Source organism: Pogoniulus pusillus, chromosome 5 (genome assembly GCF_015220805.1).
Source record: "Pogoniulus pusillus isolate bPogPus1 chromosome 5, bPogPus1.pri, whole genome shotgun sequence".
Classification (NCBI taxonomy): Eukaryota; Metazoa; Chordata; class Aves; order Piciformes; family Lybiidae; genus Pogoniulus; species Pogoniulus pusillus.
Window position 1 is genome coordinate 4,241,993 of NC_087268.1, and position 27,382 is coordinate 4,269,374.

Genomic DNA, 27,382 nt, shown 5'->3' on the forward strand with positions numbered 1-27,382 from the left:
TGATTAGCACTCTTGTAAGGTCTTCCCAACCTTCTCTAGGAATGGTTTTCAGAAACCCACAGAAACACTTTTTTTGAAGTATTGCTACTTTTGTCACTTTTGATTTATGCTTGCTAGGCAGATCAAGGTAATTGGTGGAGGGCTTGAGAGGGCAGGGCAATGTGAAAATAACTGTATAAAATCAGTCTGCCATTTGTGGGACAGAGGGTAGTTCTGTTGCCAATGATTTTGTTTTCCTAGGTTGAAAAATTAACAACGTTGAATGTTCTGTTCAGTCTTTTAAGTTGACTAAAAGACTTGAAGACAGTTGAGAGGTGTCTGTCTGCTAGAAGAGGAGAAGAAAAAGCACATGGATTGAAACTTGCTAGCTGTTAGCTTTACCTACTAGAGGTAGAAACCCAGTAGAATAGATGAGGAAGTATATAACTTAGATGCTTAATGTTGTGACTGCTGTTTGATTATGATGTTCTAGAAAGTCTTTGGTTATTTTAATGCAGATTTTAAAGCAAAAAACCTACAGAAGATGACTTTATTGCTTTCAGTTTTTTAAAGTGTAACTTTTGTTTCAATGCAAAATCTTTTGTAATAAAACTTTATGGTGTGTATTGTTACTTTAAATTATTTTGTTATATTCAGCTTTCCAGGCTGAAACGAGAACTGGCACAGATGAAGCAGGAGCTGCAATATAAAGAAAAAGGAGTGGAAACTCTTCAAGAGTAAGTTAAGAGTTTTTGGAGGGATTTTTCCCCCCTTTATTCACCGTGGAATGAATTTAATAGAAAAGTGTTGCCAAAAAAAAAGGAGTTTGAAACATCTTAATTGCTTTGCTTCAGAGTTTCTGCTATGATAGTGATGCAAGGTGAGACAGTGTAAAATGATGGAAGAAAGGTTGGACAGAATTGGTTGGAATGGTGATTTCATAGATCCACATGCAAAAACAGACTTGTAGGCCCTGTTTTTTAACTCTTCCAAAAATGTCAAGGTGGAATTAAAATGTAAGAAAGTTTTCCCAAGATTTTCTGAAGTTATTTACCACTGGAGCACAGCCCCAAGGACCATGCAGTAGCTTCCCTGTTAACAATACCGAGGCTTCCTTGCTGGGGCACAGTACTTCTCATGGCTGTACACCACATCACTGCCTCTTCCTTTTACCTGATGGTCAGACCATCTCCATCCTTACAGTATGGCTGATTTGTGTGCATACTGTAAATCTGATGGTCTGTGAAACTTTCTATTTGGCCACATGTGCAGAATGAACGTATATAAATAAGACTCTTTGTCTCCAGTCTGTGAGGAGAGGTAGCTCCAGACAATTCTCCACTCCTTCCAGGGCTATTAGCTTGTACTGTGGTTACTTCATACTAAGTGGTGGCAAAGGTGGCGACCTGTTGTGGTGACCCTCTCCTTTCTGGTCCCTGAGTGACTTCCGTCTGTGCACTACTTAGTCACCTGCACATGTAGCACATGCACAGGATGCCTGGTGGGATGGAGTGAGAGATTGCTAGGCCATGGAAAGGAGGACAGGTAAACACAGGTTATTGTGACTTCCAGATCTGTTCAGCAAGGCCAGAAACTAGACCATGTGTTGAACAGTTTTTGGATTTGCCTTGGATGTGGCTACACATTTAAAAGCTTTGGCATTTTTTCCAGCATGCATGTGAAAGAACTGCCTAATGCAGGCAGTTCCTGGGAACGTCGGAGCTGTTGCATGTCTAATGTGTTTTGCAGCAGACATACAGGATCTGTGGAAATATTAGGAAGCTTTGGATTTATTGCGCTGGTGCTAGAAAGCATGGGTGTGCACTTTTGCTTCAGGAATTCTGTCAAAGTTCTAGGAATCCTGGAGCAGATAGATTATTTATTTTCAAACCTTTGCTTCTGATTGATGTGCTAACAAAATGATAGCAAAGGAGATGCTCAAGTTTTACTTCTAACAGAGAGGGTGTAGCTCATGCATTCCCCACCCCTTTTTTTTAAGCTTGCAATGCTCTTTTTGTTCTATAAAACATTTTAAAGCTTCAGCAGAAAACTTGTTTAGCCACAGTCCTTCATGATTTTCAGAAATAAATATGTTCTTATTAACTACAGAAAGCATTTATGGCTAGTTCTGGGAGTTGTTAATGTGCACTGTTAGCTGAAAATTAGTAAAATAAAGCACTTGGTATATTGAAATATTTAAAGTAATATTTTAGGTATAGTTAATATTTTAAAATGGTGGCCTAAGTATTTCTCTCTAAGAAAGAGTAAGAATTGCTTTGCCTTTTCTACTTTACTTGTTTTCCTTCTCCTGATTACTGGGCTATTTTAAGGGTATAGGTTCAATTGTTTTATAAAAGGACTAACCATTTGACTAAGATTATGAAAGTATTTGAAGGCCATTTGAAATTCAATATTGTTTTAATGAATATAATTAATTAAAGACAGACCAAACTTTTTGAAAAGTAAAGTCTGCAAATGATTAAGAACACAAATGTTAGTCTTGGATTTTATCCCAAGTGAAGTTGCCCATGCTCCAGGATGGGGGTAGAGGAGAAACATTCCAGAGAGGGATTATTTTAATGCATATCTGATTAGTTAGTGGTCATCTAGTTTAAAAGTTCAAGCGTGACAGCTCCATGCTTTGGTGCTGCTTACTGCTGCTGTTGCTACTGTCACTTTCTGTCCTGGTGGTGCGCACTGGGTGGCATTTGTTGTTGCCTGCTGAAGCTGGGGAGAATGTTTTGCCTGTGTGTTATCTGGGACTGCAGTGAATTTCTTTCTGTGTTTGTGTCTTGCTGAGCTCTACTGTCTGCAGGCTTCACTTGTAAACCAGAGGCTGATGAGTTTGGTTTTGTTTTGTGTTTTTAAGTAATTTTTTAATTGCCTTTTTGGTGAGATATGTGCTTTCTTCTGAGTATTTTGCTTAGAGTAGGAAGTGAGCCAATTTGGAGAGTACTGAAGATAGACATTTCTCTAGCTTCCTTGTGTAGTCAGCAGACAAATCATGCTAAAAGCTTAACTGTGCTCTGTGTTGTCCCTGGGTGATCTCTGCCATACACCACTTAGAATCATAGAATCAACCAGATTGGAAGAGACCTCCAAGATCATCCAGTCCAACCTATCACCCAGCCCTAGCCAATCAACCAGACCATGGCACTAAGTGCCTCAGCCAGGCTTTTCTTGAAGACCCCCAGGGACGGTGCCTCCACCACCTCCCTGGGCAGCCCATTCCAATGGGAAATCACTCTCTCTGTGAAGAACTTCTTCCTAATATCCAGCCTATACCTACCCTGGCACAACTTGAGACTGTGTCCCCTTGTTCTATTGCTGGTTGCCTGGGAGAGGAGGCCACCCCCCACCTGGCTACAATGCACAATGCCCCTTCAGGTAGTTGTAGACAGTAGTAAGATCACCCCTGAGCCTCCTCTTCTCCAGGCTAAAGAGGCCCAGCTCCCTCAACCTCTCCTCATAGGATTTGTGCTCCAGGCCCCTCACCAGCTTTGTTGCCCTTCTCTGGACATGTTCCAGCACCTCAACATCTTTCTTGAACTGAGGGACCCAGAACTGGACATATTTGTTGGTGAGAAGGGTCACTCAAGTACCAAAGTATTTTAGTCTTTGCATATCCACAAAGCAAGTGTATTGTCTAAGATGAAAATCATTGTTCCTTCTTAAAATAAACCCAGAACAACCAACCAAAAAAATTTCCCCACTTATTTGATTATATTTCTTACATCTTGGACACTTCCCCATTTTGTTACTTTGGGAGAAAGTTTTGGTCTGTGTAATTTTTCTTCCTTCTGCTAGGTCAGATCGTCAAGTAACTGCCAAGCTGAGAATGGCATGCATCCCGTTCAGCATTTTAAAAGCCATGTTCTTCGCTTTATGTCAAGTATCAGCCAAGAACAATGTTGGGAGCTGTCACACTTTGGGCTTTACATCTGGCTGAGTGTTTGCTTTCAAAGTCTGACCAGAATGGCATTATGAGCAGGTATCAGAACCTGCTGCCATGTGACTCCTTGTGCAACCTCTGCTCGGTGTAGGTCTTAGAGAAAAGACAAATTTTATGGTAAGAGTGGTTAGGTTACTCAGTATTTCCATCATTTTATGTTGCTGTCCGATTCAGATGCCTTTGTTAAATGCAAATCTCTTGCATTGACATTTTCCATGTGCGCTGTCTGCCTTGGACTGTGTTTTGTTTTCTGTTCTTTTTAATTTTAGTAAAATGACTTAGCTGTCTTTGAGGAGAACTGAAAAAAAAAAAAAGAAACGACCAAACCCACAAAAAAAACCTAGAGGAAAGTGGGGTTTTGTGGGGAGAGAGAGAGGATTGTTGGTTTTTTTCTAATTCCTATACAACTCCAATACAGTCAGTATTTTTTATTTGGAATGTATTTTCATAGAATCATAGAATCAGCCAGGTTGGAAGAGACTGTCAAGATCATCCAGGCCAACCTAGCACCCAGCCCTATCCAGTCAACTAGACCATGGCACTAAGTGCCTCATACAGTTCTTTTTTGAACACCTCCAGGGACAGTGACTCCAGCACCTCCCTGGGCAGCCCTTTCCAATGGCAAATCACTCTCTCTGTGAAGAACTTCCTCCTAACATCCAGCCTATACTTACCCCTGGCACAACTTGAGACTGTGTCTTCTTATTCTGTTGCTGGTTGCCTGTGAGAAGAGACCAACCCCCACCTGGCTACAGCCACCCTTCAAGTAGGTGTCGACAATAGTGAGGTCACCCCTGAGCCCATCCCGGCTAGACAGCCCCAGCTCCCGCAGCCTCTCCTCACAGGGCTTGAGTTCCAGGCCTCTCACCAGCTTCATCGCCCTTCTCTGGACATCTCCAAATTTGGCAACATTTTGATAAGCCTTTGGACATCACAGTCAGCCTTTGTCCACTACAGACTTTCTAGAGCTCACTGTATAAAGCTTGCTAAGATAACACTTTGCATGACAGTGTTCCTTAGCCTCTGCTGGTGCCTTTGCGCTGAAGTAGGGCTGATTCTGTTACAGTCCAGAGTTACAGGGTTAAAGATGAGCCTATCCTGCGACAAGCTCCTTCCTCTGACCTGTCAGCCAGGACTGAGAATGAGGAGCAGTTCCTCCTCTCCTCTGTTTTCAGTGACCCTTCTGCTCCACGGCAGGAATTTTGGAGGAAGAAGGCAGTTAGAAAACAAAGGAAATTAAAACTCAGCCAGTTGATTGTGAGAGCGAAATGAACACTGAGAGAAGTTTGGGGAGACAGGAAATTAGGATCAAACCATTTGTACCTACAGACTAGTAAGAAGAGTAAAAAATGGTAAAAGAGCTTGGAAAGATTTTATAATTAGTTTTTTTTTTAACTGAATTACAGACCTGTGCTTCAGCGAGGGTGGGAGGTGTGTTGTGTATTTGAGAGCATGTGGAAGAAAATGGAAGACTGCAAGAAAATGCCCTCTAGGACTGAAATGATTGAGAGTATATTAATAGTCTGTGTACCCTAGTAACATCTTTCTCTGCAAATGTGTACTTCATTCATACTTCCATGTATTATTTGAATGTTCTTTCTATTTGTACAAAGGTCTAATCTGTATTTGTCTCATGCTGTTTTCCATTAGTGAAATGGAAGATTCCTGTTAACGTTGTGGTTTTCAAAACTAGAGCTTTATGAAAAGAGGGAAAAAAACCCCTAACAGACAATAAATAACAAGTCATTTTGTCAAATGCCATCATCAGTTTGGGTTGACAGCAATACTGATTTAAGCTCAAATCTTTCCGGCAGTAGAAATGTCTCTGATTCTTTCCTTAAACAACTATCAATTCATAAGTTGGGTTCCAAAGTGACATCCAGGAACATGACTGCGGGTAACTGGACAAAAATATGGTTGAAATTAAATGATTTCCTTTTCCTGAAATGCCACCATGGACCTGGCAAACAGTATAATGAGCAGTTGTGTAGGAGGCATTTTCAGGTCTAATGTGTGGATGGAATCTATGTTCTTAGCATTAAGGTAACCTTCAGATTAAACCACATGTTGTCTTTTTCTTGTAACTTTTAGTTAATAAGCATTAGTTGTTGTACTATGTTTTTATCTAATCTTTTCAGGATTTTAACAAAAAAAAATAGTGAAGACTCAAACACGTTAAAAGGAAAACAAAAGCAAAAAGCTCAACTGACATTTAAGTCCTTTCTTGTCCTTGAACCAAAAATCATAATGGCTTGTATATTTTCTTGTGCACTATGGGGAAAACTGCATTTAAATGGAAAGCTTGAGGTTTAAACTTATTTTGTGATGTGTCCAAAAGCAGAAACTGTCAGGAAAGAAATCAAACCAAAACCATACAAACTCAGCCTGGATTTTTTTTTCCTTAAATATTGGGAGCTGTGCAATAAAACCATAAGATTTTAATTCAAGCCTTTTGCTGTTTTCATGTTAATATTTTAATTTTAAAGCAAGTAATCTTCTGCAAGGAGTGTTTAAGTAATTTTCTTTAACTTGCATAACATGGTGAGTTGTTGACTTTATTAGCTTAATGTAGTACTTACCATGAAACTTTTTATTCTCAGCATTTTAAACAATTTAAGTATTCTTGTCACATATGTGTAGGATGCCCTCTCCTACTACGTCTTTTTGTAACCAATATCTTGTGTAATGACTAATGTATGTTCTATATTTAATTCTTTTAACCAGAGACTCTTTTTCCTGGAGATGTTAGTTCTTACCATTGACTTAGGGAGCATTACACAGAAAACTTTTTCTATATGCATGCTTTCTATGATGGACTAACAAGCAAATTGAGGTTTTCATGTTTTAACAGGAATTTAATACACTTTTCACTAATTACTGTGGATAGACTTAAAATCCCTTGTATGTTAGAAATGTAAGACCAAATGATTTTCTAGCAAGTTCTGCAGAGTCCCTGGGTTTGTTCTTTATCTATGAATCAAAGTAAATAATTAAGATCATATGCTAGACTAAGCCTGTGTGTCCTGATCTGTTGTCCTTTACTGCTGAAAACAGCTGGGGAAAAAAAGTTTAAAACTCATCCAGTGGATGCCCCACTTAAGATGAGAGATTTCTTTGTCAAGATGGAAATTTTAGTGCTACTTCAATCTGATGTAGAGAGTAGTGCTCTTACTGATTGCCAAATGTGCTTTTGAAATCCAAAGATGCCCATAATGGCAGGAAAACATTTGCAATACATTTCTAAGACTTAAAATAATCTTCCCAAAACCATGAAGTGCCTTTGTTGGAAACCTCGAAAGCAGGATCAGATAGAAGTCCTGGAAGATGTTGCAGTGTGTAGCACTGCATGGAAAATGTGGCAGCTAGACTGCTAGTAACTAAAAAAAGGTAAAGATACTACTGTGTGGATTAGTTTTAGATTGATTTTACTTTTGTTGTATGAAGTAGCCTGCAGACATTACTTATAGTTAAGCTCTGTATAAGGACATTAAAACCAGGAAATCTGTTGGTTCTGAAGAACCTGGGTGGACAATTGCATTGGTTTGTTTTCATAGTGTACTTGTCACTGAATGTTGTGTTAATTCCAGCAAGCTTTATGTTGTTCCTGGAAATAGTGGTACACGAGTCTACGAGAGGTCTCAAAACTTCTGCATGCTAATTATGTGAACATTCCTGAATTTGTCTTAATCTTTTCAACAGGATTGATCGAAAGATGTCAAGTGCCCATACAAATTACAGATTGGATGAAGCACAAGCTATAATGAGCGAACTTCGAACCATAAAGAAAGCTATCTGTACAGGTGAAAAAGAAAGGCAGGACCTTATGCAGGTAAAGAATATGCTACTCAACAAATAGCTGCTAAAAAGTAATAAACCCCTCTGTTACCTTGGTTGATATTTCATTGGGGTTGCCAAGTTTAAATATGTAAGTGGAGTGGCCTAAGTTGATTTTTCTGTTTGCTAATTGCCACTAGCAGGCACCTTGAAAGAGGTAAGTAGTCGTTGTCTATGTTGTGGACATATATGTTCATATGCATCCATGTACTCATCTAAATTTAGATCAGTGTGTTTATTGAATGTAGCTTTCCATTGCAGCTGACTACCTCAAAAACTGCTATGGAGTAATTATAGAATCATAGAATCAACCAGGTTGGAAGAGACCTCCAAGATCATCCAGTCCAACCTAGCACCCAGCCCTAGCCAGTCAACTAGACCATGGCACTAAGTGCCTCATCCAGTCTTTTCTTGAAGACCCTCAGGGATGGTGCCTCCACCACCTCCCTGGGCAGCCCATTCCAATGGGAAATCACTCTCTCTGTGAAGAACTTCTTCCTAATATCCAGCCTATACCTACCCTGGCACAACTTGAGACTGTGTCCCCTTGTTCTATTGCTGCTTGCCTGGGAGAAGAGGCCACCCCCCACCTGGCTACAATGCCCCTTCAGGTAGTTGTAGACAGTAATAAGATCACCCCTGAGCCTCCTCTTCTCCAGGCTAAAGAGGCCCAGCTCCCTCAACCTCTCCTCATAGGATTTGTGCTCCAGGCCCCTCACCAGCTTTGTTGCCCTTCTCTGGACATGTTCCAGCACCTCAACATCTTTCTTGAATTGAGGGACCCAGAACTGGACACAGTACTCAAGGTGTGGCCTGACCAGTTTTGTTTAATGTCTCTGTGTTACCTGTAATGAAGTAGGACTGAGAATTCTTGTGCTGAAATCTTTAGCAATTTTGTCTACTGTTTTTTCCTTATATAAGGAAAAACATTCACAAAACAGATTTCTGTGTCACTGCCACATTTTGGCAGTTCTTTTTTTTTTTCCCAGCTCTCCTCTTAAGTACCCAAATCAACACACATTAATTTTGCATATCTTCACAAAACCTTTGCAGTATGATTAACTACATTGTATGCAGAAACCATCATGCAGGCTTTAAATTATGAACTGGGGAATGAGGATTGAGGAGACACACATGCCTGAGTAGTGATCTAGCTTTTGAACAGATCCTACATCCTGCCCTGAGCTCTCAGTTGCTGTGTCTGTGTTATCAATATGAGAGCTTGATCAAAGAGCCATGAGCCTCTGCCACCAGTGACTTGAGTGTAGAGTTGCTCAAATATGCTGCAGATGCAGAGAGGGTGACAAGGACAATTCTCTTCATGCAGTTTTCAGACTGCTGTGTAGGGGAAAAAAAAAGGCATCTTTGTTACCTAAAGTTTTAGATCCTGCTAAGTTAGTACTGACATTCAAACGTTTTGTTTCAGTTTTATCAGCAGTAGTGTTTTGCTTGTGGGTCATTGGGTTTTTTTTTTAGATTGTTAATGTTGAGGGTTTGGGATTTTTTGTTTTGTTTTGTTTTTTTAATTGTTTAATGGGTAGCTCATTATCTACATTTGATGAATTTATATAGATACACAATTATTCCATTTCCAAAGAATTACCCAAAGGTCAGCTGATGGACCACAACTCCTTGTTCAAGCAGTAAAAGCACTTAAGTCACTACAAGAAAGTTTCTGCCTTGGCAACTTGCAGCATATTTGATATTTTGTATTTGCCAAGTTTTGAAGTAATTCTCAGTCTTCCACATGCCTGGCTAGTAAGATGTGATTAGAAAGGCATGGAAACATGGATGCAGTGCTACACATTTCAGGAAATCTGTAATTTAAAGACCTGTGTGTGAGATCTTGGAGCAGCTTAACTACTGGCCTTGTTTTGACTTCCCCAAAGTCAAACTTTTTTTCACTTTTCCCTTACATTTTCATTGTTCAGTTGCACTAAATACAGTGATTAACATTGGCATGCCTTGCAAGTTGTATTTATTAAACCAGCTTGGAAGTGTACTTGCAATTTCTTTAAATACATTGTTTAGGGAATTAAAAGTCTTAGGCATCAAGGACTGGGCAGTACCAGAATGTAGACATTGCACATGAGAAATGAAAACTAAAAGTGCTGCTATCCTCCTTCATGATTCTATGTAATATACAGGGAATATCAGTAATTTTTGTCAAGAATATTTGTCATTTTTGTAATGAATGACAATCTGTTATGACAGCATCCAATTATAGATGGACAGCACAGGAGAATCTAGGAAATAGTTGTTCCACAGAGACCTAGCATGCAAAATGGTTGTGCACGTGCTGTTGCAATTGTAATAAGGGATCAAATGCCATATTTGACAAAAGCTAATGTCTGTAAAAACTATTCTTGCTGGCTTCTTGTGCTCTGTTTAAATATCCATGTGATGTTTTGGGTGTTTCCCACCCCCCCCACTTTGAAAATCACCCGGACTAGACTCAGACAGCTCTGAAGATATGAATGAAGCTTATATTTACAGCTTAGCACAATATACAAGCAGATATTTACAGTAGATACAGTTATAGACAGAAATAGACAAGGTAAAAGGTAATACAGAAACACAACAGCCCTCGCAGAAACATGTGTCCCCAGGAGGGGCTCTCAACCACCCCTTCACCTTCCCTCTACCCCTCTCAACCTTACCCCAGTCCCAAGGAAGAATGGAGGTTTGGCCAGGGGAGGTTAGGGAGCAAAGTCAGAGAGGCTAGAGAGAGATACAGGTCAGCCAGTTCCCCAGAAGAAGCAAGACTCCCTTATCTATGTTTTGATCCTTATACATCTCAGCAAGCCTAGAGTGAAGTAGAAATGACCCTTGTTTTACTTTCACAGCCTGTAATCAATTCTTCTCACCAAACCATTCTAGCTAGCTTCAAACTAGCACAATGCAGCTTTCTGCTAATTTGAAAAAGAATTTGGCCAATAAAATTTAGATTATCTTTGTTGTTACCAGATTTCTGTGCTTTATCCTTTTATAGTTAGTTGCAAATTATGGTTAGTGATTTATTTAACTTTATCAAGCAAGTGTAGGTCTGCTTTAAGTGTCTTCCTAATGAGTTGAGAATTTGATATTTAATTTTCTGTCAGCTTTGAAATTGTTTTGTCCTCAGAAATGCTACATTTTAAAGCTCTAGTTGATGAGACAAGGTTTCTTATGAAAAGCTTTTGTTTTAAAACTTTGTTTAGGAGTTTGAGGTATTGTGTAGACAAAAGGGGATTTATTTTAGAGAGAGGAAATAGCCAATTTCGTATGGTCTCTTAATTTAAATCTGGCCAGTGTAAGCAATGGAACTAAACATAGTCAAAGTGACTCAGTCTTGTGTAGGTGCTTGGAAAATTGTAGCTGTCATATGATAATTGGATTGAGCTATGTGGGAGAGACAAGGGAAGGGGAGAGTGGTCAGATTTAAACTGGAAGCTGTGGTTACAAGTAAAGCCAAACAAGCAGTGTCACTGCTCCAAAAAAGTAGGTGAACTTTTTATATGATACTGAGTAATCAAGGTGTGTGGTTAGTTTTCTGAAAGCAGAGTGTGTGTCTCTCTTCCCCTTATCCCTTTCATACTTTAAAATGTCCTTTATCCTTAGGAAGCTTTGGGGTTTGTAGGTGTTTTTTTTAATTTCTTCTCACTTTTCCTTTCATTTCTTTACCATTAGATTGGATAGGAACTGCACCTGAAATAGTAAGTGGAAGAGGGCTCCCAATTCAGATCACAACAGACAATAGTGAAAGGACTGCTCGTTTCACTTTGGGTAGGTCAGGGCTGCTGTGCTTAGAACTTGACATCCATATGTTAGGCTGGTATGGCCAACTGAGGTTGTCTTCTGTGTTAGGATTCCTGGGGGCTATGCTTTCACTCATCTGACCAGAAGGACTCAAATCATTTACGCTTATCCTACAGCATAGTCACATATGCACAGGGGATGCTACTTGGCAACTGCCACCTGCCAAACGTTATGCAATTTTGAAGTAATACCCAGGGTTCAGCAGCTGTGCCGAGGTAGGGAGTTTGGCCAGCAGCCAAGCAGCACTTCGTTACCTGCCAAGGATATGCTGGAGGGCATCAGAATACATAAAGTAGCTGAAATGATGGCAAAAAATTAGGATCCTGGCAAAAAGGATCTTCAGTGTTACTACATATGCCTGTCATGTGTTAGCCAAAGGCATCAGGTGGAACATAGCTGATTGGGAAAAACCTTTGACTGTGTGAATCCTGAATCTTTCTTTTATTTGCTGACTGACTGCTTTACTGGGAAGAAGATGTGTTACGTGTTTGATATTTATGAAGCTGGGGTTTGAAGTTATTATTTCCATGTTTTAATGCTATTAGAGATCCTCCATACGGTTGGAGACTGAGAGGTCTCAGTGATTTCCAGTCAGTTTTGAGAAAGAAAGTTAGATCAGTTTTCATAAAGCAGAAGGCACTTAGGTTTTCTTTTTTGCCATGACTTGGAGAAATTAATTTGTAGCAAATCACAGAGGATAAAGGGACACTATCTAGGAACTTCTTGTCACCATAAATTGAAATGAAAATGTTGGTGTCTCAGGACTGAAAAGCTTGATTTGTTTGTCCTTCATACTAAGGCGGCACAGTGCAGTTGGGAGGTGGATGAAGGATTGGCTTTTTGAGGACTCAAGAGAACTGTGCTTCTGGCAGCAAGTTAGTGGCAGCCATGTCCTACTGCTAGCGCATCTGCCATCACTCTGCACTGTCCTCTGTCCCAGACAGGCACAGAAGTAAAATTCCAGCCCTGCTCAGACCATCAGGGACCGACGTGCAGCAGCACATAGAATCATAGAATCAGTCAGGGTTGGGAGGGACCACAAGGATCATCTAATTCCAACCCCCCTGCCATGGGCAGGGACACCCTACCCTAGAGCAGGCTGCACACAGCCTCATCCAGCCTGGCCTTAAGCACCTCCAGGGATGGGGCCTCAACCACCTCCCTGGGCAACCCATTCCAGCCTCTCACCACTCTCATGCTCAACAGCTTCCTCCTCACCTCCACTCTGACTCTCCCCACCTCCAGCTTTGTTCCATTCCCCCCAGTCCTGTCACTACCTGACAGCCTAAAAAGTTCTTCCCCAGCTTTTTATAGGTCCCCTTCAAATCCTGAAAGGCCACAAGAAGGTCACCTCGGAGCATCCTCTTTTCCAGCTTGAACAGCCCCAACTCTTTCAGTCTGTGCTCACAGCAGAGCTGCTGCAGCCCTCTGAGCATCCTCATGGCCCTTCTCTGGACACACTCCAGCATCTCCACATCCCTCTTGTAACAGCATCTCCAGAACTGGATGCAGCACTCAAGGAACACTGCCGCCCCACCTCTTGTGGCTAGGGAGCCTGCTGGTTTGTTCTTCCTGCACCAGGCTGGGTATTTTCCCTCTTTTTCACCCCTGGTGGAGGCAGGCCTGTGGAAGGGACTGGTATATAAATTAGAACCAAGTGGTGAACCTTGGGTGACAGAAACAGAGGCTACTGGAAAAAGCTGGGCTTTTTTCCGGCTAGTTTTAGACCTGCTGCAATTCCTATGGATGCTTCCCAGGCTCTGAAACTGGATGCTTTAATCTCCAAAGTGGCCTTGCTCTTCCTGTGAGCGGCAATTAGCTGCTGTTAAACAAGTTTGACATCTTAACTCCTTCAGTTGAATTTGTTGTAAGAAAAGGCAGCATTGGCGTGTTAGTGTTACTCTTTTCTAACTGCACTTTGAAGATTGAGAAGTCTCTTAGCAATTGGATGTGGACAATAATGACTGGGATTTCTTACAGATCACCAGTTGTCAGTTTCTGAAATTCCTGAAGGCTAATCTTTTCCCAGAGCAGTACTTCAGATTTGTCTCTGGTTCTGTAATTTAGCCACTGGACTTCTTGCGAGTTTTTACCGTGTGCTTTTTGCATGTAGTTTTATAACCAGATGGTTTAATTATGTTTGGACTTATTTTTGATAAGTTGTATCAATTTATTTTGATAAAGGACAACAAAATTACATGGAAAATAATTATCTTCTGGTGAGGGAACCTTATTCCTTTAAAAAAACTTGCTTTTGATGCATAATGCTTAGGGTCTCCATCATAAATGACAATGTGCCCAGGGGCACATGTGTAATTAATACTACATTGTCTGTATTTTTTGAAAAAGAGAGTACAGAATCAGCAAACAAAAGCAATATTAACATTTCTTTTTTTAAAGCATCTTAAGAGCCTGACTACCAAGCTTGTGTTATCAAACAAGTTATTATTTTGTATGGTTCTGTCTTACTCCCCTTTCCATTTAAAGATGAACATCTCTGTTTATGCTGTCATTGTGTAGACATTTCAGAGCTGTCCCTTATCTAACCCAAAATGTAAAATATCTCTTAACTATGTTAATTTTGGGCAAGAGAGCCACAAAGGTGAAATCTGCTGCCAAAAAAATACAATTGATACAAGGTATTCATGAAGTTGAATGTGATAGCAGTAGTGGCTAAGGAATGTAACCTGTGCAGAAGATGGCAAAAGGGCAGGTGAATCCCATTTGTCTTCCCTATCAGCTAACCTGAACGTTGACAGCTACTAGATGTAAATCATACAGAAGCTAAAACAGTTTTAGATCTAAACCAAGTGATTTAAAAGCTGTTGACTGTCAGATGCATCTTTTAAAAGGAGAGGTTTCATGACACAGCAGAGCTTCTGCATGTTAGTAGCACTATGATGAGTTTTACTTTCTGAAATCATTTTTATGGGTAAGCTACCTGCTGTATTTCTGAAGTAGATTTTTTTTCCCTTTTGTCTTCTGTTAATTAAAGTGATAAAAATAATTTTTTTCCTAAATTTTTTTAGAGCCTGGCCAAGTTAACAGATGGATTCAGGAATAGCTGTTGTATTACAGATTCGCTGCAGGATTTCCAGCATAATTCAAGTTCACTCAGTGACTCCTGTTTACCTCAACAACACTGCGATGCTTACTCTCAGACTGACATCACTGGTGAGGTATGTGTTCCTAGGTGAGACATTTGTTGTAGAAAAAAACCTGCTTTTCTAGTCTAGTCATATGTTGCTGTTTCCTGCTTTAGTTCAAGAGATGTTGGCTGTAACAGAACAGAAAATCCAAAACAATATTGGTGGTGAGGGAGTTGTTTGATGTTTCTGGATCCTGTGAGCAGTGGCTTTTGTGGTTCTGCTGTTTGATCATGGCACAGGGGTATACTGACATGCTTGCAGGTCAGTGACAGGTAAAATCAGCTCCCAGACTCAAGTGTCCCAGTGGAGCACTTCCCATGTTATCACTATGGTCACCACAGGTTCATTTCTGAATTACAGCTTTTGTCGAGGTGCCGGTGTCTTGTCCTGTCACCAGTTCTGACTCACTGAAACTTGTAATGATGCAGAAACAGAGCAAGTGTTTTAGCCAGCTTGAAGTTACAGCAGACACTTGCTGATTCTGGTAGTAGTAATGTATATACAGAGATATGAGCATACATAGGATTTTAACTTATTTTAAATCTTTGGTTTTGTCATGCTTCTCACTGTTGTTCATACACATCAAAGATATAGACCAGACATCTACTCTTTTCCTCTACCTAAGATAATAATCAATAATAAAACTCCTGATCTAGTTTGTCATACCTTTGTGCTCAAATACACCTTTAAATGTGTTATTTAAGAAGAATATATTGGCATTCTTTGGGAATAGTTCTGTGTGAATGGAATTATATATTCAAAAATAAAGATTTAGCTTGCATTAGTACTGTGACAGCCTAAGCTGTTCTTCAGCAATAAAACATTTTTCTTCTGTTGATGAGATTTACAACAAAGAAAGAAGACAGCCTGTTTGTAACCTGTTAGTCCTGTAGTTTGGACGTTATTCCATACTGGGTTAGAAATTGTTATTGAACTGTAACTTTTTTGTTTATAGACATTCATCATCCCATTTTTCCTCTTACTGTCTTCTTTCACTAATGACTAGCTGCCCAGTTGGATGTCTCCAGAGAGTCTCAACAGAAGAAATCTTGTTTTTAAGGAGATACTCCACTAAAACACCTAAGAAAGCTAACACAAGGCTGTCTTTTGGTGTAGTATTTAGGTTGATGGTGCCTTTGGAATGTCTTTTCCTGGAGTAGTGATGGATGTGGTTATTGAATTCCAAAGAGAACTACCAAAAGCACCATTTTCCCATTCACAACACCCCTTGAATGCCTTCCAAGACAACCCAAGCAGATTCTGGAAACAGTTTGTCAGGTATAGGGTTTTTGTTAGGAGAAGAAAATTGCATAATTAAAACGTTTTCCTGAATTATTAGTAGCAGAATGTGAATAAAAGAAGAGATGGTGTTTGTGTTTGTTTTCTCTTTAAAACAGATGTGGTTATGTAGAGAGCAATAGCAGCAGTTAGATGAGAAATCAAGAGGTCCAGCAGCGTGTACTTAAACAGGGACTTGGGTTTTAACTATTAGGCTGGACTCAGATTTCTGAAGAGGTAAACTGCTGATGCCTTACAGTGAAGAGAAGATGTGTAGAAACTGGATTATATACAATAGGAGTAGGCCAGGTGTGCATTCCAAGACCAAGTCAATGATCAAGTTGTGGTTTTTTAATACTGTTTAAAACACTGTAGTGATTTAAGTCCTGAGTATCACAGTACATGGAATGTAATCTGCATTATTTCTAATCAAAGCACCTATAGAATAGCTGTATCAAGGAGTAAAATACTTCAGTTGAAACACTCTGTGTGTTTTAGGCTTGGGTGATGTTGAAAAATTTTGACTATTCATCAGTGATTTTATTTTCTAGCCCTTGATTTGCAGGGTAATAATTTTTTGAAGAGGCTCCTGTATCTTCTGTATGTTCAGCAGTAAACCAAGTTTGTATTTCTAAAGCATGAAGTTGATTTTTATTATGTTATTACTTAAATCATTGAGGTTTTTTAGTACATACAAGTGATGAAAAAAGTTTTGAAATTCTCATTTCTCTCTCTTTCCCTGCCCTCTCCTTGCTTTTCTACTCTGCAAAAGTTCGGCTTTGATGACAAAACAAGACTTGTAGACAAAGTAAGGCTGAACTGGCAGTATGAAGAGGCCAAGAAAAGGTAAAGATAAATATATTCATTTTCTTTTTTTTTTTCCCTCCACTGCTGTGATTAAAGTTTTCAAAATGGAACTGGGAACAGTCCCTTAGCTGCAGTGTCTTCAGGAAGACTAATTTGCTTACCATTGAGTAGTTCTCAGATAATAAAAACCTAGGTAAGCATAATACATTTATCCTAAGATTATTATATTCATTTGCAGACATAAAGCTAAATGTAAACCCTGTTCTGCACTAGCATAAACACAAAACTGCAGTAGTTTGATTGAACTGGTTTCATTAATTTTTTTCCCTTCTAAAACCTCAGTACAAATGGTCCTTAAGTTTGCACTCCTCAGCCTGGTCTATCAGTATATTCAGAGCTTTGCATACCTCTGTTCTGAGTTGTGAACTCATTGTGAAGAAAGAATGCAGAACTTACTGTGAGATAAATAGAGATGTTCATAAACAAAAAAAAGAGTACATAAAAATAGATGCTGAAATTGAAAATAAGTAGGAGTAAATAAATAATTACTTTAATTCTCCAGTAAGTCCTTCAGTCTAATAGCTTTTCATAAACATTTGCTAGGTGCAGGTCAATCTTGCAGTGGTTTTTCATAGCTTTGTAAAAGTAATCTGTTCTCATTTAGTAGTACTTAAAACATATTATCTAGTAGCATGGTTTAGCAGGTCCTCATTCAACCTATTTCCCCCATATTCAAGCCAGTAGTATAATCGTAGATGATTTGAACACAGTAATTTTATGCACCTATGATTGTTACCATTTATGCTGACAGAACATTCTTCTATTAAAATTGACCAACACTTAAAAGACTCCCAATTTATTTATTTTGAGGTAGGATTTTTCTTATTTCCTTCCAACTTTGCCTGTTTTCCCAGTTTTTTACATCTCTCAGAACAAGGGTTAAAAAAAAATGAACACTTTGGCCTATCTTTTTTCATGTTACAAGGAATTTTTCTTTGGGGGAAGCCATAATGCTGTCATATGTCTTGGCAAGGACTGGAAGCTTCATAGGCAATTCACCATCTTGTTGTTCTTGGAAAATTTACCCACTTTTGGATGTAAGACAGGCTTTGAAAAAAAAGTAATTGGTGTAAGCACGTTAGAAATACACAGCTGAATCTTCAGGTTTTCTAACTGGAATGAAAGTCTGCATTGTAAAATACTGCATGTGAATGCCAGTGACTAATAGCTAATGAAGGTTAATAAATTGGGGGGGAAAAAGGGGCAGAACAGAAACTGATCAATGTCCTGTTTTGGTCACAGACTTTAACCCTTATCATTTAATAATTATAGTGATAATTTAGGAGTTCATGACAGTGGCTAAAAGAAGGATAGGATTTACTTTTCTATTTTTAGTTCAGAAGAGGCACTAGTATTGTGAAGATTGTAGCAAACATTTCTAGTTTGTTTTTCTGAGATATCTTTTCTATCTTTTTTGAAAGAATTGCCTTTGTGGTTGTTATTTCAGGGAAGAAGATTGTGTGGTGGTGGCATTTTGTAGGGTTCTTTTTTTTTTTTTCCTTAATAGAAGAAGTATTTCTCAGTTTAAATGCCAAACATTTGTTTATGTGTGGAATGCAGTATTTCTGAACTTCAGAAGTGAGGTGGGGTTTGATGTTAGTGAAGTGTCAAATATCCAAGTAACTAACCTTCCAACTAGAGAATGCTAATAGCAGTAAGGGTAGTTTTGCTGTCCCACGATAGCAGCTCTGACAGTAATCTGTTATTTAGCAAGAGCATGTTAGTTGCTTTAGAATAGTAGCCTTATTTTGCCCAGCATATTGTACAGAAATAATCATCTTTCAGCTTTTGAGTGGAACTGCACAAAGCTCATTACCCCTACCAGTTATCTCTGGGGTTGCATTCTTTATTTATCATGCATTCCTTCCCCTTAGCTTGCTGGCATTTCTGTAGGGCTTTTGTCTCTATTAAATATCTTTGTGTTCATTCTCCCTTGGCTGGTGAAATATCTACTGTTACTGCACAGTGTGGGTGACAGAATGTGCTGTGATGGATTAAAAACTACAAAGGAGAAAGTTAAAATGCTACAGTATCTCACAACTGCAAAGCAGTGTATTATGGCTGCTTGCTTGTCAGACAGAGTGTGGGAGCTTGCAGCAAATGAGTACAACAGCCAAACTGTTGTCTTTCCAGGTTTTAAAGGGAGACTTTAAAAAGACTGCCAGAGAAAAGTATGTCTTTTCCCTTAGAGGAAAGCAGGAAAAAAGCCCCACAAATTGAAGGGCAGAATTTAGTCACTCTTGTGGATCTATCTAGAAGATGATGCAGCTCTAGATATGAGCAGAATATTTGCCATTTGTAATAAAGACATGTTAAAAATAAAAATATATTCTCTGTATATGGTGTCTGAGCAAGGAGATGCAGTGTTGGGTTTTATGGGCAAACTATCCTGAGGAACTCAGAAGACGAGACCAAATGATGGTGGAAAAGTTGGCCTATATGCCTCAAATATATCTTCTCCCTCATAGAAGATAATTAGATTTGAATTCCTCCTTAAAAAATTACCTAACTACTGAGTTGTTTGGCTTTTGCATGAATTAAGACTTTCACATTGCCTTTTTTTTCCCTCTCTTTCTTCAGTTTCCCTCTGGAAGGAAGTTGGGTAATTTGCAATTTAATTTTTCCCATGGGTATTTCAGATTATGTGAGCTGTGGGTTCTGACATCTTCAGCATGGTGGGTAAGAGGTCCTCTCTCCTGTGTCTGATCCAGGCTCTGGGGAGGAGGCGTGTAAATACTACTTTTTAACTCACCAGTCGTGCTGAAGAGAGGCTCCGTCACAGGTCTTTTGCTTTTTACTCCCCCCCACCCCAATACTTTAAAATAAACTGTACCTAATTTCCATGAAATTTCTTCTCTCAGATCTGTCAGTGTGGCCCTCCAGAGAAGGAGAGGAGGAGGACGGTCTTTTTGAGCTGCCTGGATAAATACAGGTTTTAGTTTCAGTTACTATTTCAGTGAGACCACCTCTCATGAAAGCATTTGCACACTGGAAGGTGTACCCCTCGAGCACTTTCCCGAGTAGCCTGTTTCATTAAAAGAGAAATCAAAAGCAAATTGTTTTTCTTTGATACCTCTTAAGTTGGGCAGTTCAGTGTAATGGCTACGTGAAGCATATTAGTGAGTTATCATGAAACGTCATTGCTGCAGTGCCTCCTATCTTGTGAAATGTAGTAATCAATAGAGGAAGAATTATCCTGCCAAGATCTGTAGCTGTGGTTTTGAAATGTGCATAACTGATTTTTCCAGTCTGATGGTAGCTGCCTTTAATGAAATAATATTTCCAAGCATATTCAACCAGCTTTTCCAATTGGGGTGCAAACCCAGTAATTTATTCATGTCTTCTGTAAATTTGAGTTCCAAGATGTTATTTTTCAATTCAATTGTTTAAATCATACAGTGGTTTCAACTGTTTTACTATAGTGTCCTCCTCAGCTATGCTTAACACTTTCACATTCCTTTTAAGAATGTTAGTTCTTTTTTTTCAGTGTAGTTGCTGAATATTTACTTTGTTGTAAACTTCTTGTCTCATTACCAAAATTAGTTTTCAGTTGGGCTTTTAAAAGCACTAGCCCAAGAAGCAGCATGTCAGTGCAGATTGTGGCTGTACCAGCAAAATATTGATAGCAGTATGCCAATAGCACAGTCAAGTATTTTCCTGGTGAAATTAATTTTGTGTGGGCAGGTTTCAAGGTGTTTTAACCAAATTTTCAGTGAAATCTAGTGGCTTTGCGTGCTTTATTCTGCTAAACTAATCTGAAACTCTTACTAGGGATGAAGTGATTTGTCTGATACCACATAAATACCTGTCTCAGGTAGGAGAGCTAAACCTAAATCTCCTAGTGTTAGTTTTTAAAGATGAAACTTTTGCTTAGGGTTGCAAAGATGTTGAGCCATGCTCTTGAACTGTCTTTTAAAGTTCTCTTTATACCAGTTTACCTGTGAATTAGGAGAAAACAATCATTCCTCCTTTTCATTGCTTTTAGCAGGCTTTGCAGTTTTCCTAAAGGGGAATACCTATTTTTGTCTGCAAAATGTCAGTGAACTCTAAAGGTTTCATGTGCATCTTAAGCCAACTTAAGACCTCCTTGTTACTGAACTGGGCTGCCAGGAAAGCTGGATATTCTCCAGAGCGTACTTGTCCGCCAAAGCCACAGTGGCACATACTTGCAGGAACAGCCAAAGCAGACACATTGGAGCGGTTTTGTGAGCATTTGGCTGAGTTCCCCAGCTTCTTGTTCTTTCCATTTCTTTCTTCCCCTTTCCTTAGCCTTCTCCTCTTTGAGTGTAAGTCAAAATCCACTCTCAGAGGATCCGTAAATACCAGAAATTACCAAGTTCTTATGTCCTTCATTATGTGTCTTCAGTCCCACGGCCACTTCCTGTAAGTATTGCAAGTGGGAGAAGTTCCTTGACACCTGAAGAGGCTGAGAAATGAGTCCAATTATAGTCCTTTTATAAGCCTAAGGAAAAGAATATGCTGGGCAGATTTGTGTTGATCACCTCTGCACATTTGTGTGATCATAGCCACCACTCTCCTCCAAATCATAACTGTGGATTTCTTTTTCTTTGATTTATGCTCGCCAGTCTTCCCATTTCATAGGTAATGAAAGCCTCAGCTATAGAGTGGTCTGTAAGTCACCCAGAAGTCCAGGCATTTAAATTTAGGTGCATATTGATGTCCTTGAGAAATCAAACCAAAGTAAGTTTGAAAAAAATGTTTAAGGCAGACCAGTTCTGGTTATGAAGCGCCAGATGTAATTTATCCCTTTTATGAGCATGAGTTAAGACATTTGTGATCCTTTAGATGTTTCTCTTGTCAAGATAACCTGTCTTGTTCATAATCCCTGCAATGGTCTAAACATGAGGTTAATTATAGTTGCAAATCAGACTGACTTCTCATGCTATATTTTGATAAATAGCCTCTTCTGAAGTGAAATGTTCTTGAACTCAGCAGTATAATTTCATTAGTGTTGTGTTCAGGTAGCTAGCAGTCTCGAATGTGAGGCTCTAGACACTAACAAAATCTCATAGGCTCTCCAGATACTTCCAGTAGCAGAATGATTGCCCCAAATTTCATTACTGTTGTGTTCAGGTAGCTAGCAGTCTCAAATGTGAGGCTCTAGACACTAACAAAATCTCATAGGCTCTCCAGATACTTCCAGTAGCAGAATGATTGCTCTGTTTTGTCTAAGGGGGAAGTCTGTGTAGATGTATGACCCATCAGACATGCTATGAACATGCTGTTTTGGTTCCCATGATGTAGTTCGTGTAGCAAACTCCTGGCTGTACTCATCTTCATTACCTCTAGTAATTATCTTGGGCCAGGCACCGTTCTAGGTGCATTAGTGTAGCCATTTCAAGGCAAGTTTGCCATTTTCACAGAACCACAGAAACACTCAGGTTGGAAAAGACCCTCACAATCACCAAGTCCAGCCAATAACTCTAGTCTACAAGGTTAAGTAGAGTTATTTTGAATCCATGTTTAGTTAAGAAGACCAGGTTAAACTTCTGTCATTCCATCAATGCCCCTCCTGCTTTTCTGCTTAACAGGGGCTATTAAATTCATCTCCATTTGCAATTTTTAAATACTGAAATAAGCAGCAAGTCGTCCTACCTAGGAAACCAGTCATTTGATACCACCTACTTGAGCATGGAATGCAAGCTTCTCAGCACTTGTTATGCAAGGATGGGAATGGGCAAAATGCCTGGAATGTCGATGGCTCAAAATTAACTGTTTTTTTCCCCAGGAATGTGCTAAATCGCTGTATTGGTAAGGGACCTCAGTGTTTGGCATTAGGCCAGACAAAAATAGTCTTTTACAGTGGCTACATTTAAGAAGTAGTATCTTTAAAAATACCCAGTAGGAAGGAAAAAAATGTGTTTGAGCAACAAAGACTTCAAAAAGAGTATATTTTTTTGCCTTCAAACTGCAGTCTGTATTCAGTAGGTGAATATATGCCCTGAGTCTGGAAATGCAAACCTGTCCCTTTTTTTTTTGTAACAGACCAGCAGTGTGAGTGGCTGGTGTAGTATAGGTATAAAATCAGGCATGGATAAGAGTGATGAGGTTTATTTATGCATTTATTGCTATTGGGAAGAAAAGCTTGTGTGGAAGGAAAGCAAATTGCAATTATGCATTTTTTTTTGTTGGGTTGTAGGCAGTGAGGCCATAAAAACCTTAGGGATGCTTTATAGCCAAGCAGATAAATTGAAAAGAGTTTAGCACTGGTAGATTTTTGGAACAACTTAGCATGCAGGGGGAATCCTCAGTGAAAACAAGCACAAACGTTCCCCATGTGTTTAGTTCATTTACAGCAAATACAGGTTGCAGAAGGCTGGCTTATTGATACTGAAGTTCCCCTTCCAACAGTTTCTTGCATTGTGCAGTGTTTTGCAAGTGCTTTTTCTTTGCTTAAAAGGAAAATGAGAGAAGGAGAAGTAGCTGAAATGCTTAGAGTGTCAAAGGAATCAAAGTAAATATATAATCAGGTTTTGGAACTCTTCAGTGATTCAAACCTTGTCCACAACAGTGCTTTTAATAATGGTGTAATTAAGTTACTGTACAACAAATTCCTACTTTCAAAGCATCAGCATAACTGAAGCTAAGGGGAAAAAGCAGGCTTTAAACTGGAATGTCATGCACAAAGGGAGTTGCATGCTCTCAGTAACCTCAGGAAGCTGAATTAAAGCCTCTTGAATTAAAGGGTGATGTATTTTTACTCTAGATCTGAGCTCATTCAGTTAAATAGCGCTGAAAGGAGGGATCCCACCATCCCCTCTTGCCTGCTGGTACTTCTCTCTTGCTTGTTGCCTGCATGAGCATTTGTTTGCTTCTTAACCAGCTCACTGTGCACTAGAAAAATAGTTACCAAAACAATTGTGGGTGTTAAAATGAAAGAGGGGACCAATCCTCAGCCATCTTATAAAACAACCCAGAGACCTCACCAGGCGCATTTCATCTTCTTTCATCCACGAGCTGTTTAAGAGCTTATGAACATGATCAGTCAGGTATATTGCCAGGGCTCATCTGATTCACACTCACTGGCCAAGCTATGATAACTCAGTTGTACCTGAATCCTGTCATTTTGTTGAAAGGACTTTTGAGTCCCCGTTTGTTTCATTTGGCATCAAACACTAGAAAATCACGCTCTGTGTGCCTTCAGGAGTGTTTACTGAAACTTTAACACCATAGCAGCCTGGGCAGGGAAGAGAAGAAGTCCTGACTCTGCTCACTCTCCTGGCCCTATTGCTTGGTTGATGGGGTGAGGTGTTCGTCAGGAAGTTGCATCTGGAATTCGTGCACAATAGCTGAGGCATGAAATATGTAGACTGTACGTAACGATTCACAATGGTGCTTTTCAGTAGCTTCAGCAGGAAGGAGGAAATCATATTGAAGTGCTTGATAAAGTGTTTTGCTTTAGACTAAAATGTACCCTAGCACCCAAGTTCTTTACTTGCTGTAAATGAAATCTAAGAGGGAGAAATCATATTTGACAAAATTCACAGTAAAACTATTATTCATATGCGAATGCAATCGTTGTGAAATGACTTATAGTGATACTTAATTTCTCTTCCCGTGATAATAAGATAGCCAAATACTTTCCAGATGTCAGTACGAAATAAAGATTGCCTGAGGTTTTGTTTTTGATGGGGAAAACCTTGCCTTTGTCATATATGCTCTATAAAATATTCTTAAACATGTTGCCACGCTGCTCATCCTTTGTGAATCTTCTTTCTCCTTGTTAAGTGCTTTTACCTCGTTTTGTTTGTTATTGGCCTTTGTTTCTTACCAGATATTTTGGAAAGAAAAGATTACTTTACCAAAAGCACGAATGCATATCCTACTTTTATGGATGGCTTTAAATGTACTTTTAAACATTTATTCATTTAAAGGGCCATAATCTTTTATGGTGCGCTGAATTTTGAATGCTCCTCTTTCAAAGTGAAGATGAAACTGAGGTGTACAGCTGCATATCTGTTGTACAGTTCTTTAGTTCCAAACATTCAAAATTCAGAAATCTAGAATTTCTCTTAATTGCATCTGATTTTAACTGTAACATTCTAAAGTGTCCAAGTTGCCCATTGTAAGACAAGTATAAATACCCAGTAGTAAAAGAGTATCACAGTATCACCAAGGTTGGAAGAGACCTCATGGATTATCAAGTCCAACCCTTTACCACAGAGCTCAAGGCTAGACCATGGCACCAAGTGATGTCCCTGTTAGGTTGATTTTGCCAAAATAAACGTTTTTGAAATTTCTAGCTTTAGGGTTCTTCATAATATTTGTAAGAGGTCAAAATTGGTTTTAACAGAACAATTTCATGAAGTGTCAACTGTGGAATTACAGCTGTTGTTTTGTGTACTGTGTGGTTCATCATATTGAAGTATTAGAAACTACTTTTGGCTGTAAAGCCTACTACAAAAAAAAACCTCAAATCACATTAACTTATCAGCACACAAAGCCAAATAATCATCCTGAACTCCTCTACATTTTGTTTTGAAATTCAGGAGGAAGTCACAGAAGTCAACAGGCTTCACCTTTTGGTATTTTTCCTCTTAATTTTCTCTTTGTCACTTCTGTGTTTTGAAATACATTTGTCCTTTTTTAAAGGGTTTCAAATATACAACAGCAGCTGGCCTTGCTAGACAGTGAATCTTGGCCAGGAATGGCTGAAGCGGACAGGGACCGTCTTCAGCTCATCAAAGAGAAGGAGGCTCTTCTTCAGGAGTTGCAGCTCATCAGTCAGCAGAGGCGATCCCCAGAAGACATTGCACGTTTGGATGAAGAAAAAAGGCGCCTGGAGGATGAAATTCAACGAGCTCGAGCAACATCTGCTCATGGGGCCACTGAAAGGTTTGGGAACTTAAAGTGTTTCTTTTTTTTATCTACTGTAAGATCTGCACAGGTAGTTTGAGAGCAAGACCTAGGGAGTTTCATTGTGTTTAGCAGCATTTTGTTTGCTTCTTAGAGCAGTTTGCATAAAAAGGGAAGAGACTGCTCCTGACTGCATTAATTCTGCCTGTCTTGAAGTTTCTGAAGGAGAGTTAGAGTGATGTTGACTAGTTAGTTCTCCTTTAATTAATCTAAAAAGTCTAAGTAGGAAGAGGAGATCAGAATAGAGTCACAAAATATGCTTTGAAAAAGTCTCTATATTGTGTGATAATCATAGAATCAACCAGGTTGGAAGAGACCTCCAAGATCATCCAGTCCAACCTAGCACCCAGCCCTAGCCAGTCAACTAGACCATGGCACTAAGTGCCCCAGCCAGGCTTTTCTTGAACACCTCCAGGGACGGTGCCTCCACCACCTCCTGGGCAGCCCATTCACACCTGAATAACAGTACCTAGATAGTGAAAGATTTTTCTGTTATTTTGAAGTGGAGTAATATTCATCACCAGAAGTGTCAGAAGAAAGATAATTCTGGGATTCTGTCCAGGCATTTGGGTTCTGCCTTATAACACAAAACAGTTAAACAATTAGGTCTTTATTGCCTTTTGGTATTCAGTTTTTTCATTTTAATTTGCAATCTCAGCAGTGGGAGCATATCCCAACTTTGACATTCAGAGAACATAATAAACAGAGTCATTCTTGAGAACTTAAATATCAAGTTATACATAAAAATAAGCAACATCCAAAACATATTGATGGGAAACACTGTTTATTTCAAAGTTGGCCAATTTTCTCCTGTAGCCAAAGAAATGGACAAAGCTTCTTAACCTCTTCTTCTTACCAGTTACTCATTCTTGTTTCTCTGGCCTGCTTCTCTTAAATAGTGGTAAAAACTCAGGTTTGGGGACAACTACAGGAACCAGCTTTTATGTGATGTCTGTGAAGATTAATATTTACATAATTAAGACACAAAAAATACTTCAAATCTCCATCTCTGTCTATATCTTGAGAAAATCAGTTCCTTTGAAAAAGCTTACTTCAGACAGTTCAGCAATAAATTTACAACCAACCCACAAACAGTTGCAGTATTATTATATTGGCTTTCCAGCTTAAACTGACAGAAAAGGGAGTTCACTTTACACTGCGCTGTAGTAAGTTCTACTTGTTGTTTTTGGGCTCTCACGTTAGGTAGTACATACTATGTTGGCAAGAAGACCAAGCTATTTTTCCATGTAGTTCATGCTGTGGAAACGAGTGTTCCAGTGTGATACTTGATATTTCAACTGCTAGCAGAATGTTGAATAGAAGTTAGAAATGATACTGAAGGGCACACTATTTTTCACAGTATCACCAAGGTTGGAAGAGACCTCATAGATTATCAAGTCCAACTCTTTACCACAGAGCTCAAGGCTAGACCATGGCACCAAGTGCCACGTCCAATCCTGCCTTGAACAGCCCCAGGGATGGCGAGGAAAGCTTAAAACGCTTAATTTTAATTAGTTCATTTTGTGCTCAGGAACATCCAAACCCATTTCTAGTTATGCTTTTCTAATTTTACTTTTATCACATTCATGAAATACAAAGAAACCTCCTAATTTAAGTTGTTACCCATTCTCTTCTGTTACCAAATTTT

The 27,382-nt window shown here is 39.3% G+C and overlaps 1 protein-coding gene across 4 annotated transcripts in view; it reads left to right on the plus strand.

Annotated features, from left to right (window-relative positions):
- The window catches only part of WWC3 (WWC family member 3), a 107,599-nt gene that overhangs the window by 46,891 nt on the left and 33,326 nt on the right, over positions 1-27,382 (plus strand). For all 4 annotated transcript variants that reach the window (XM_064143049.1, XM_064143050.1, XM_064143051.1 and 1 more), the window contains exons 5-9: positions 637-716; positions 7,631-7,760; positions 14,593-14,742; positions 16,763-16,836; positions 25,471-25,713. In XM_064143049.1, the coding sequence (XP_063999119.1) occupies positions 637-716; positions 7,631-7,760; positions 14,593-14,742; positions 16,763-16,836; positions 25,471-25,713 (677 nt within the window). The remainder of the gene's footprint in view (positions 1-636; positions 717-7,630; positions 7,761-14,592; positions 14,743-16,762; positions 16,837-25,470; positions 25,714-27,382) is intronic.